This window comes from Opisthocomus hoazin, chromosome 1 (assembly GCF_030867145.1).
Source record: "Opisthocomus hoazin isolate bOpiHoa1 chromosome 1, bOpiHoa1.hap1, whole genome shotgun sequence".
Lineage (NCBI taxonomy): Eukaryota > Metazoa > Chordata > Aves > Opisthocomiformes > Opisthocomidae > Opisthocomus > Opisthocomus hoazin.
The window spans coordinates 142,842,982-142,856,782 of NC_134414.1; the positions used below are offsets into that span (position 1 = coordinate 142,842,982).

General features: G+C 39.4%; 1 protein-coding gene across 4 annotated transcripts in view; it reads right to left on the reverse strand.

The window, feature by feature from the left end:
- ABCC9 (ATP binding cassette subfamily C member 9) overlaps positions 1-13,801 on the reverse strand; it is a 77,282-nt gene that overhangs the window by 16,847 nt on the left and 46,634 nt on the right. For all 4 annotated transcript variants that reach the window (XM_075439645.1, XM_075439622.1, XM_075439629.1 and 1 more), the window contains 10 exons: positions 13,130-13,214; positions 12,555-12,635; positions 11,406-11,543; positions 10,796-10,921; positions 10,146-10,242; positions 7,884-8,131; positions 6,821-6,969; positions 5,982-6,051; positions 4,997-5,154; positions 1,614-1,706 (listed from right to left, as the gene is read on the reverse strand). In XM_075439645.1, coding sequence (XP_075295760.1) covers positions 1,614-1,706; positions 4,997-5,154; positions 5,982-6,051; positions 6,821-6,969; positions 7,884-8,131; positions 10,146-10,242; positions 10,796-10,921; positions 11,406-11,543; positions 12,555-12,635; positions 13,130-13,214 — 1,245 coding nt within the window. The remainder of the gene's footprint in view (positions 1-1,613; positions 1,707-4,996; positions 5,155-5,981; positions 6,052-6,820; positions 6,970-7,883; positions 8,132-10,145; positions 10,243-10,795; positions 10,922-11,405; positions 11,544-12,554; positions 12,636-13,129; positions 13,215-13,801) is intronic.

The following is a 13,801-nucleotide window of genomic DNA, read 5'->3' on the forward strand; positions in this document are numbered from 1 at the left end:
TAAACATGGCAAGCAGCCTCCCCAAAAAAACTGTGAACAGTAATGACGTGGGGTGTAGCAACGATGCGCTGAATATTCTGCTCATCTGCCTTTCTGGCAGCAAAACTCCTGTTTTCCTAATGGAAAATCTGACATGCTCAATCTGTATCTTTTCATCCACATCCAGCTTGTCTTCTGGGCAGTTTTAGACTCTTATCCTGTCAGATGACAAACAGCAAAGGTCACTGAAATTGCTTTCTGATCCAACTGTGCTACTTTGTGGTAAATTATACAGGGGCTGCTCTGTTTTATCCTGGAACGTACTGAACTCTAACTGCAGAAAATGACTAACAGGGCTATTAGTAAATACAGGCTTGCTTACAAAAAATGGTGGAGACTTCAGGTTTGATTGACAGCGGAGCACGGACAGGGAAATGAAATGGCTTTGATTAGCATCAGAGATCCTGGAAAATTCAAGTGACGGTTCTGATGCCTAGTCCTTCCTGAGGGCTGCCTTTTGCTCTCTGCCATCCATGCCCACGTTGCCGCTTTGTAAGGTAAAGAAGAGTTGAATGACTCCCAAGAAGTGCTAAGCTCCTTCATCTTTCTCAGGAGACAACGTGATGAAAGGCCATGCTGAACCTCTCAAGAAGCACTCAGCATACATCAGCATTGGGCCTTACAACGCTTGTTACAGCATTTCTTGTTGACCGCTGACTCGCATCTCTTAAACACAGCAACATTTTTGCTTGTCCTGCCCCAGTCCTTACCGCAGCACTCTGAACTCATCGCCTAGGTCCTAAAGCTAGCTTGAAGTGATGAAGCAGTCTTAGGCTGATCAAGCACACGTGGTAAATAGTAGTGCGGTGGGATCCACAGCGGTTTGAAATTCTACAGTGTACAGAATGAGTGCAAGTTACACTTACTGGGGGACAACATCAAGCTGGCACTTTGACAGTTTCATACCAGCTATACTGTAGTGAATTTACAAGGAGAATTTGGCTTATATTTCATGTAGTAAGCAGAGAAAAAAATATATGCATGGAAAGTTGGAAAAATTATCTGAATCTTCTGGAATTTATCTTTTGCTTTTGACTGGCAAGGCTAGGTTTTACAATATTATGATCAAGTTCTGTTCTTCGGTAATTTTCTTGGAAAGGCCCTCTAGTTGCATAGCGACTTTCAGTTGGAGAGTACTATAATGATGTTTTCCTGCCTGAGGAGTGGATTAAATACAGAAATTATTCAGGGGCACTTGGATAGTACAGCTTGTAGGATGTAGCAGAGGGGGCTGAAGCAGTGAACCTGTGTCTGCCTGGCAAAGGAGAGATCCCTGCTGTCCAAGCAAGGCATGGTTAAACTAAACACCTTGCAAGTTTAAATACTGTATCCTAAAAAAGTCATCGGCTTTAATTCAGTGGATAACCAATGGAGATAAATTAGTGTGTTACTGAAAATATGCACAAGCATTCAGAGATGTGGCAAAGCAACAGGAAAACAAAAATTTCTTCCCTATTTTGAGACACCTTGACTAAAGCCTACCAAAACCAATAATTTGCCCTCAGACAAGGTCCAACAAGCTGCATGGGCCTGAGCAGAACCCAGGCCTCTCTCAAATAATTTGTTTTACGGACCTGAATGCTCTGATGGTGGTAAGGCCTTCAGCTGTCTCAGAGAAGTGACAGAGTAAAGGTAGCTGGGTGCTGTCATCAAGTTCCTGGAGGTCCCTGGAAGTATGAAACACAACAGGCAGTCATTACAATGTAAATGTCTCTCTCTGTAGAAATTTTACTGCATAACAGACAAGAATAGACATTTCCTGGATTGCACATATTCTTTTCAGGATCAAACAAAATAGTATTTCTATGGTATAGAAAGACACCGACATGTGAATATCGCAATTTTCTTTTGCCATGGGAGCCTTTGAATCATCTCCTAGCCACCTCTACAGATCTAGCTTTTGGTCACAGCTAAGCTTCTCTCTGTCCCACAGCAATAATGACATTATCACAACTCTCCTGGATAAAAACCTGCTGTCCATTTTAGACAGATCCTCATTACCTTTTATTCTCGAAATTTCTAATCCATAATTATTATAATCTAGAATTAATTTAATATAATTAATATCTTTCACTTAAATTCAGAACAGGTGATTTTCAACTTTACACCATGTTATTTGTGGCTCTTACATCAGGTGTAAAATCAGGTTGGTGTGTCCGCAAGTCTATTTTACCGCAACTGCATCAGCTGGCCTAACAAAAAGGGTGCCTTTCCATATAAACTTTGCCTTGTTTTGGGTATCTGTAATACCATGATATGCTGAACGTAAAAGTAACAGACTATAGCACACTTTCTGTTTGTAGTGTTAACATTATCACATTGGTAGGAGTAGAGACAGCACTGACAAAGATATAATATGAATGAGAAATTTCCTCAATTATTCAACAATGGCATTTTCAAGACCGGCATGGAGCAATGATATTTAAATCTAAAAAGTTCCAATCTCCTGAAAGAGGAATGTTTTCCAAGTCACAGAGACAAATACATCCTTCTGTAACACTCTGCCATTGGTATAGCAGCCAGTTGTATAAACAGAAGAGGGGCCGGACCATTAGATATTTAAACTCTTTGTTAAAATCCTACTACGTTTGCACACTGTATTAGATAGGACAGGAGGAATAACTGCTTCATGATGCTGAATGTTACAGAATACAGAATTGAATTTGCTGCTTATGTTTTGATAATAAATATGCTCTCTTTCAAATTTATGATGGAAAACACATAGAAGTTTTTGAGAAATGTAATGGAAAATACAACAAAGAGTCAAAGCGCAAGAAATACTGTAAATATTTGCAGTTCTAAAAATTAGTGAAGCTTATATGCCTGGAAAGTACTGCATGCAAGAAAGTTATAAATACTGGCTGGAGCTATTCCTTTATCCTACATTTCCCAAGACTATTTTTTCTAGAAATAAATTGGATTTATTCATTTCTGATGTGGATTGAAAGAACACAAGCCAACTCTGGATGCTTCACAAGTGATTTAAAAGAATTTAATTCAAACAGAATAACAAAAAAAATCACCTTCTGATACTGATTTTCCCAGAAAACTTCAAGGGAATAAAATGAATGAGGTAGTTATGGACTTGCAGAAGATCAGCGATTGCAGAGACAATGGGGGTGTGTGTTGACCTACATGGGTGATCAACTTCTTGCTAGCTTGCATGGTATTGAAATCGGTACAGCATGTGAGAAAACCAGGTTTGGAGACAGATGGAGACTTTACTCTCACTTATAAAATCACAGAGAGAAACTGTAGCATTTCCCTGGGGTCTAATACATCAGATTTTGCCTACTCTTGTGTATTTTAGGTAAGAAGTTTAAACAGTGTGCACTGCTATGCGTAGCAAGACAGGCTGACACTCAGAAGACCACAATGCATTTAAGAATGAAAACCAGGTCTCCTGATTCCTTAGCCACCTTCAGACCTGGTGTACTGCCACGTACAGCATCAGTTCGGAAACCTGGTGGGGAAATGTTATGGTTTGGCTGTGACTGGCAACAAAAGCGCCATGCGGCCGCCCCTCCCCCCGCCGCGGTGCGGAGGAGAATGGAAAGAAACAGGCAGAAACCGGTGGGTTGGGATAAGGGCAGTTTAACAGAATAGCAAACAAAAGGAACAGCAACAACAACGATACAGATAAGGAGAAAACACAACACAAACCGCACAACCCAGAGAGCCGACCTCCACGACCGCCGCCGCGAGCTCCCCAGCCGCGAGTGAGTTCCCACTGCCCAGCTCCCCCCCACCGGAACCCAGCATGATGGCACATGGTATGAAATACCTTGCTCTGTTTGGCCAGGTGGGGTCAGCCCGCCAGGCTGTGACCCTTCCTGTATTCTGGTGAAAATTAACCCTGTCCTGGCTGAACCCAGGACAGGAAAGAACAAGGTTTCTGAAAAATCTCAGCAAATCCACGCAAATTATTTCAGAATTAAACATTCTGGATTTGTGAATTCTGATTACAGAGTTTTATTCTAAATGAATCTCCTTGGAAATTCTGAGGAAATACGGTGAAAAGTAGGCTAAAGTGAAGCTAAATTATTGATATGCTGCTATGTGCTCCTCCTCCTCTTGATTTAAGGGGAATAACAGACACAATTCTTTCTCAGGTTACCTAAATAAGAGTGTTGTCCATAAAACCAACTGTACTGGAATGCTCAGTTGAAAATCACAGCTGGATGCTACCAAACAGCAGTTAATGCTTTACCATGTGCATACTGCGAAGACAGGGCCAGAAGTGACAGTTGCTAACAATGGTAGGTTATTTTGGCTTCCCTGCAGGTCAGCAGGCACCTTGATGGGTATTTTTAAGTATCAGAAAGTAGAGTAAATCCAGCCAGAAATCTGGCTGATAAAAAAAAAGAAACATAATTGATTGAATTTAAGAAAAAATTTTGAATGACTTGCTTAAGGTATTTTACTAAATTGTATGATGGATTTAGCACTAGAAGCAAGAGTCTAAGAAATTATGACTCTCTTTTTGCTGAAAAACATGTACTCTTTGTAGCCACCAAACCATTCTGAATATGAAACGTTGCCGTACAGTGGAAATTACTTTCTGTGGAGTTTTTTTCCCAATATGAAGAAGAAGACGTGACTGACGTTAATCCAGGAAGTTATTTTCCATTCTCTACTAACCCTCAAAAGGTCAAAGAGGAGCTTTGACCAGATGCGAGCTGGCTCAGTTGATTAACAAACTTCAAGCTCGTCTGACTCTATAGCCAACAGTGTACAAAAGTGATGCAACTAGTGTTACTTCCCCAGATACCCCACTTCTAGTCAGGTCAGCTGGAATCATCCTCCAATGTATGTCTCAAACTCTTACCTCAGGATCAAAATCAGGTTGTCATGGCCATTTTTCTCTTATATTAGCTTCTATAATCTCACATTTCATCACAATTCTTATGTACAAACTTTTTAGAAGGAATTTTCAGGACAGTTTTTTAATACATACTTGGAAGCAACTCTGAAGTATTTCTGGATGAAATAAAATGCTATCCCAAGAGGCACGAGGGCGACAAGGAACCATGGAGTGGCATAGGAGATCATTCCAATGGCTGAAAGGCAGAGTAAGGTGGACCGGCTAAGAGACTCCAGGGTAGGAGGAATGTGCTAAAGTGAAACAAAAAAGAAACATAAGGCAAAAGTCACCGGTAGTATCACGATACACCTTTTCCTATAGAGGACCATAGGGAAAGTGGAATGATACCACTGTGCACTCATTGATATTCTCCTTATATCAGGAGCCTTTATGTAACTGTGGGTCGTCGACTCAAATGTGTAGAGATTAAAAAACGAGTTGGTAGGTTTTTTTCTAAAGGTCAGTGTTTCAAAGATCATGCGGAAATAGAAGCCATTTCCACCTTATTCATATAACAGGCAAGAAAGAGAAAATTTTTCTTGATATCCCAAATATTTAGAGAAACGCCATGCTCTTTCTCAGAGCCTCTTAATTTTCTTGCCATGTTCCCATCACCCTTACAGTCAGGGTTATTATTCATCCAAACATTTGAATTCACAGACATAGAGAAAGTACCCCTCCCTCCCTCTGAATGCTCTAAATTCACGTGTGCTAAAGCCAGGATGGAACATCTATTTGTCACGTATACTCCTATATAGTTAAAGTTATTATATTCTACCGTTTCCTGTTTTGAGCCCCAAATCTAGTGCTTTGCTAATACAGATCTTCCAATAGAAGCAAACAGTCTGCATATGAAGACATTAAGAGCCATCATCTCCCACCATGTTTATTCTAATGGTTACCTGCCTTCATTACTACAAATGTATACTTTCTATTTTGAATTTGTCTATTACAATTCCCAGAGCCTGTTTTTGCTATGCCTTTCTCTACTGCATATTTTAATACATCATCTTACAGTAGCTAAGTGAAAATTTACAAAACCAAGATGTAATAAAACAGGATATATTGATATGTCTACCTGATCAACGATATTTGTATCAGCAGAGAAGCGATTTAGAATTAGCCCCAATGGAGTCATATCGAAAAACCTGTTGAACAAATTAAGAACAAAAAGTTACCTGAAAAGGAATTCCAGTTTTGGATAAAAAGCCCAGTCAGACAGAACACAGAGCTGTGCCCAGACATTTTCTAAAATCAAGTAGTAAGTGTGAGTCACATCATAATGTCTTCATCCTGACTATCCAAATGCTTCTCTCGGCATTCCCCTACCCCCAAAACTTTTAAGTCTCCTCTTCCAAAAACCTACTGTCTTGCCCCAAGCTCTTTCATCCATGCTCCCTCAAGATTTAAGATCCCTTCCAAAGATCACAGCCTGTCCCTGGCCACTGTGCAACCTCCTGCATAGTACTGGGCACCGCGACCCAGTTGTTTCATAAAAGAGCTGTGATTGCATCCTTTTGGCCATCCTGCTGCCTGTGAGAAGCAGTGGTTATTGTGCACAGAACTTGTCCCTGGCCATCAGAGGAAACTTGGTGTCCACATCGTTTGACCTCATACCCATTGCTCAAGGGTTGGAGTTGGGTGCCCTGGAGCTAGAACTGCACTCAAAGCTTTCCTTGACACCCCAGCATTGAAGGGGGTGCCAGCTATCTGACACATTTCGGCCAGACAAAAAAGGGTGCAGAATGTCACATGTTCTGACATCAAACTTCCCCCCCCTGCTCACTTCACTAGTTATTTTCACTTTTTGAGGCCTTGAAGAAACAGGACAATTTCACAGGAGTATTTTCCTAGTTACAAAATCAGGACAAGTTTTGGCCATGTAGGTTTTCAGGAAGAAAGTTATTTTTGCTGTACCTAATTGGTCCAAGGATGATCTTGTTGAGGAGATTATGGTGTAGGTTCTTGGCTGCTGTGAGGCCCATCCACTCCACAGTCAGAGATGTGATGAGGCAAAGGACAATCCCTGCTCCAGAGAGGATGCTGAAGACAGCTACATGATAAGTCTAATAAAACAACAAATACATCAATCCTAGAAATAAACACACATTTCTCTTTTCTACTAGGAAGTTCCTAAGGAAGCTGGTACCAATCAGCTAGTATGTCACATCACTTATATTGCATAATCGTATTACTATAATCTTTTGGAAATAAAAGAACTATGATGGAACTGCAATCCATTAAGTTCACATAATCAGGAGATCTGGCAATTCTAAGATCCCTCAACCTACTGATGAGTACCCTTTAAGACCCTGAAGTGATAGTACTTAGAACTGTGACAACAGACTAACTGGACAAATACAGAAGTATGCAAATTGTTAGCCAAGAAACTCAGACAACCAAAGCAGAACCTCCCAGGACTTAAGGCATGTAAGAGATGCTGGAAAGTTCCACTTTATTAAGTTCAAGCACCACTAAAATTCCCAGAACAAATCCTAAACTAATCTGCCAGTGCTATAACACATTTAAGCCTTTCGAAAGTTTACTAAGTGGATTCCAGTGAGATATTTGTATATGAGTCAAATTTACAGCTACAAGCAGGTTGTATTTAAGTAGTACATTTGAAGAACTTTTTTCTTCTGGCAGGACAGCCAGTACTTAGGAAAATAGGGTCATTGACTTAGGTGTTAAAAAATCCAGATGGAAAAGTTTAGTATGAATTAGTTTCTTTGAAAAGTCAATCATTTTTTCTAACCTCAAGCACGCTTCTGTTTCAGTTTTGCATGTTTGAAAAAATTGATAAAATTTGAATTTTCTTATGTTTTATCATAAATAATTCATCCATCCTATGTAATAGTCAATCTTACTGTATCTATCTGTCTTTCTAATCTAGCTGGCTTCTGGATGAACAGCAGATAATTACTTTAGAACATTTTTTCTTTATTTTTTCCCCCCTGTCAAGCTTCCAGACATGGCCCACCTTATTTGTGCTCTTAACATCAACAACGTTCCTGACTTCATTTGCATTGTCCATGGATGTCCACGTAGCAAGCCAATAGTCTATGGCCACTATAACTGAGTGTTTCAACAACTTTGAGAAAATCATCATCAAGAGCAAGAAAAATCCTCCAGAGGTTAGGTATCTCCAGCAGGTTTTCCATGGCATCTTTGTCCTGAGCCTCAAGACAGTTGACATATTATCATCTTCATCTTCTTCCTCTTCTTCCTCTGTGACTCAGACATTTGATCAAGTTAGCTTGGATTCAGTGCTGAGAATTACACCTGGTTTTACTGGATTTGGTTGACTTTGTTGTTTTGAGTTTTAATTGTAATGTCAAAGTTAAATTTATCACTTAAAAACAGCAAACACTTCAGATATATTTTCATAAGACTTCTCCTGTGCACTTTGAGCCGCTCTATAGACTGTCAATCTTTGACTAGTTACAGTTTTGGTAATAAATATTTTTGTAAGTCACGTTTTCAGTACTGACTAATTATAGCAGACACTATACCTTTCCCAATCTGTTGAGTTGCTGTTATTGTATAGGCAGCAGAGTACTTTGGGTCACATGGAAGATTCTAGAAAGCTCTCCAAAGCTTTCCATCCAGATGCTCTGTCCCCTGTTGCATGAAAGAACTCCATTTTTACTTTATTCCTGAGTACTAAAGCTTTGTCTATAGAAAAGAGCACTGCTGTGGGATTAACGTTTCTTCTAGTTCTACCTTTGACTATACGATAATTGCTCACTTTATACTGAAATACAATTGGTGGAAGATGTCTGCTATGGGAAATGTATTTTATAGGTGCATAAGCATTACATTTAATTTTTTTTTTTCCAGGTAATAAAAATATACAAGCTGCACTTGGGGAAGAGAAATGTTGACCTCCCCTTAGCAGCCCGGAACTGACAGCATTTCCACATGTTTTTGATTTTGTACATTAAAAATGAATTAGCAAGTGATTCCTTGAAAATTGTAATTCACTTTTTGGGACACAGAGAATTTGTGAACATTTCCTAGGTCACATAATAACTGTGGATGACCTGGAATGCTATGTCAGGTTATATTTCTGTCCTGAAGTTACTGATGTGTCTTTTATGATCTTAATGATGCTTTTTGCAGGCATTCTGTGGACTATATGGACATATCTTTTTTTCCCCATGTTTTCTATCTTACCTCACAAAGAAGGTACAGGTTTTTGGCAAGGTTTTCTTGAACAGATCAAAAGGAGGAGGTTGGGATTGACCTCAATTAAAACTCCTCCGAGAATTTAACTGATAAACTGTACTGATGACTCCACATAGTAAGAGGTGTTCTGCTCAGCTCTGCCGTAGAAATACGAAGCCAACATAATATTTCCATCTTGGGGGCTTTGGGGTCCAGCTCTGCTATTCTGCAGTAATTGGAAATCTCTTCAAAATGGAACAATCCAGAACCTACAGACCTATGACTTAAGATGACAATCTGTCATCAGCGTTGCCAGATGAAACACAAGGCAGCAATAAAGAGTCTGCTAATAGCCAGTGTGTGTTCTGTGATCACGCCAGCCAACATCACCGTGATAATCCCTGCAATTAGTGGCCCTGATGAGTTAAGGTTCACCTCTTCTCTTCCCTGGCACAAACTTACTGCTTGCCATGATCGACTACTCCCTTTAGGCATGGTTTAGCATCCCAGGGATGTTCTTGATGGGTCTTGTTGCCAGCTGCCAATATCCAGCTGTGTGTCCCCCTCTGCTTCCCACTCCGATTTAAAAGTGAGGTGAATGTGAATCTGCAGCCTCTAAAACCACCAAGACTACGGGGGAAGAAGCTGAGATTGAGAACAAAGCCTAAAATTTCTCCCATAAATAGTCTCAGGTAGAAAAATAGCAGATTAACTCCATATCTGAAGAGGAATTGAAAATAACTACAAGCTACAAGAGCTACCTCAATTTGCATTAATAACAATTCTTAACATTGTTTTACTTCTATCTCACCCCTCACTACCTCCAGACAGTACAAGTTAGAAAAGAGATTGACTTGTTTTGGTACACCTTATTCTTGCACAATGTTTAGAGAAATCTATGGAGAATGCCTTAAACAAGTCATATTTTAAATAAATCAAAGTATTGGACTTTTCACTGTTAGCACCAAGTGTCATCAACATCTTCATAATTCGTTGCTAAGGACTACCAGCTGTTCAAGAGGAAAGGTAATGATACCTGGTAACAGACTAAATAAAGTGAAATGATAAAACATACCTTCATCTTCATCTTCCAGCTGTGACTTGGATTCTCTGGGGTACATGGCCCTTCTAAGAGTTTTTCTCTCAAGAGTAGTCTGGTCAGCTTCCATATCCTGTAATAAGAAAACTTCTTTACTGATTTGAGAGCTTAGCTACCTGTCACTGCAGTAGCACCAACAGTAACCTCAAGACTATTTGGATGATGTAGCTCACAGAGTGCAAAAGCACAGTATTTTAGGCTTTTTGTTTCAGAAAATCCTGCCTTCTCTTCTTTCTTCCCTCTCTCTTTCTTCCATTCTTTCATACTTCTCTTCTGGAATGATAAAAACTTCAAAAACAGCCTTTACAGAATCCTAAATGCTTATGGCAATAGCAGAATAAAAGGCTAAGAGATACTTTAGGAAGTCTCTTAGTCCATTTCTTGCCCCAGCAGAGGATCAGTTGTGCACCATTCGCCTAATCTGTGCTTACAAAACACCCATGAAGGATACACCACACACTTTCTATACAATCTGTTCCAGTCCTTAAAGTTCCTTACAGTTCATGTGTTTTTTCCTTAATGTCTAGTTTAAAACTTGCTTTCTGACATGGTTTGGTTTTTTTAGAAATTAACTGAAAAATGTTTCTTTTCAGAGAGGTCATCCTTGCCCAAATGCTCCTATTTACCTTTTCCAATTCTTGATCTTGGCGATTCATCAAAGTTTTCCAGTGTTCATATAGCTCAATATCGTTGTTTTGGATATCCTTTAGCGTCCCTTCTCTAAGCACCATGCCATCCTTCATTGCTATGATCTAGGGGAGAAAGCATCCAATAGGTCTATTCAGCAGCATAGACAGCATTATCACTGACCTGGATCCTACAAGACATGTCTCAGAATTGGTGAGATGATCATTTTGCAAAATTCTGTGTTCATTTTGTTCAATAATTTATTAATAACTTCTTAAGTTTGTTGACACAGCTCATAAACTGAAACTTCTATAAGCCATGCTTACCTGTACTTGTAAAAATCATGGACAAGACATAATAAATTATAGTCATATTTGCAATTAAGTCATAAATCTCTGGTGGCTTTCAATAAAAAAATCATACACAAATAATGTAAAAATAAAATTGTTCCTTCTACTGTGAAATCCGTATTATGTAAAGTGGCAGTTAGCCACATGACATGCAGAATTAAGGAGGGCCTCTATTATAAAGGCAGTGATCTCATCAAACGTTACGGTACTAACTTCAAGTGTATGTTCATCATTAGCATCATGGTATCTCTTCTCTTACCCAGTCAGCATGTGGTAGATATTGTAGCTTATGTGTCACCAGAACAAGAGTCCTCTTGTCTTCTTGCAGAAACTTCAAAATCCCTTCCTGCATTAAATGATCGCTTAAGTGAATGTCCAGCGCAGAGAATGGGTCATCCTGCAATCAAATCAAATTTAAAACATATTACAACACATAAAAAAATTGGTTTCATTTATTTCAAGAGTTTTTTAAAAATAGAAAGCATCTGCCTTTACCAAAATTTCATCTCTCTGTAATGACCAAGACCTGTTCAGAGGGCTGCACAACAAAACAGTGAGCTAGAATCCACTGCTCTTCAGTTCATAGCAATGCACTTGGGTAATTTTTAGGGTCTAGATGTGTGCAGTGCTGGTGCCACAGGGACAGTGTGAAGTAATCCTGATCAGAAACACCAGAACTGAAATTTCCCATCCAAATTTGAAAATGGCAGGATCCAGAGCCAAGCTTGGGCCTAATTTTGATGGGAAACTGGCACAGGAAAAACAAAGCAGTTAGGAACTGTTCTAATTTCCTCCAAACTAAACTGCAGATGTGCTTGGTCTGCACTTTGAGTGACTTTGGCTAGCAACAAGACAACACTCAGATATGGATATTAATATGCAAACACTTCTCTGATAACAGAAGCCCCAGCTTAATTTTGAAGAGCCTCAAACAGCCCCTTCATAAGCAGTAGCCTCCTGAAATTCCTGACATGCCTTGAAATTAGTAGCAGAGAAGCGACAGTTTGTCCAAATCCACAGCAGTCTGCAGGAGAGTGCTGAACCCTCAGTCTGTTCACTGCCCACAAGTAGTTGCATTACAGTGCTTTTCCTTCTCTTAAGTCCTGCTGGTTTCAGTGGGACTACGCTGATAGCAGGTCACCACTGAGAGCGACCAGAAGTTAGACAATCTGCTCTACTCTGCCAGTGTTAATCTCTGTAGGAAATTCCACCTTCATCAGTCTCCCAGAATGTTTGCATGCTGCCTCTGGTGGATGTTTATTTCCCATCTCTATAATTTGGATTTGGAGTTGAATACAAGTCCCTATAGTTTTCTAAATTTAACATAATTTTTTTCTAAAGCTAAATATAAGGAATGACAGTTTTATTAACAAATTTCCATGCTACATGTGAAAAAGAAAAATCTTACCAAGAAGACAATGTTGGTGTTCTGATAGAGTGCTCGAGCTACACAGATTCTCTGTCGCTGGCCGCCACTTAAATTAATCCCCTAATGAGTATAATGGATCAGAAATATGCATCTTTGAATAAACATTATGACACAACTTTGGAAATGGGATTTTTTACAATTATACAGAGTTCCAATAGAAATAAAAAGCTTCATTAAAATGCTAATCCTGGTGATAAATAAGCATAATCCTCATATAATATCAGAAGAAAAATGATTATTCAGCATCTAATCATGGGTAAGTATAAATTACAAAGAGCTTCTTTAAGCACAGTAGTCTTTGTAGATTGAAAATGCAGTCGATACTAGCATCAAATTCTGCAAGCAAAATATAGGAGATTTTGATCAAAAAATACCATTTGAGAAACAGTTGAAGAAGGAAAACAGAAAGTTTTCAACTTTTTTTGCAATAACCCGTGGTGAATTACAATTATTTACCAGGCAGGCGGCCCACTACAGACTAGATCTGTCTGAGTGACATCAGCATCTTCTCAATACACGGGCTAAGCAGACATGAAAGCATTCACAGCATTTACCCTTTCTCCAATTTCTGTCTGGTCACCAAATGGCAGTAAGTCAATGTCAGGCTGCAGAGAGCACGCATCTGTCACAGCTTTGTACCTGTAAAAACAAGATGGTCATTGCAATTATTTAACCAGCTGCTTTCTTTGCTTACACAAAAACCTCCAGGTCAAATTCCCTGCTCAGTTATTATGGCTCTATGATGGCTAGGTAATTGCAAAAATAAGTAGGGCAAAAAGTTTATTCAGCAACTAATCACGAAGTGTTGTAAACTAAGCATTGTAAAGAATGATGCATTTATTAGAGATCTTTATTGGCAAGCCTACTGTTCAAAGGTTCATTTACGTAAACTATTGAGTACATTCCTCCCTATTGTGGAGCTGTTTTGCTGGACTCTGTGGAGTATTTGAAGCCATTTTCCAATGAGTTATTATTCTTCCCCCTTTAGACGCCCCTTCATTTACTTCAGTGTGATATTACAGGACAAAGAATCCTTACAGTGCTTCTGCTCTTGCCAGAATCAGGAAAGCACTTGCAAAAACTTGAAATTTGTTGTGAGATTTCTAGGGCTGTGGAGCATCGCAGATGGTCTGCTAATAAGAAGCTAGGATCAGACAGTTTGAGTGGTGTAATTCAGCCTTGCCCCTTTGCTACGAGTGAAGCAAGGCTCATGGGGGCAGTAGCTG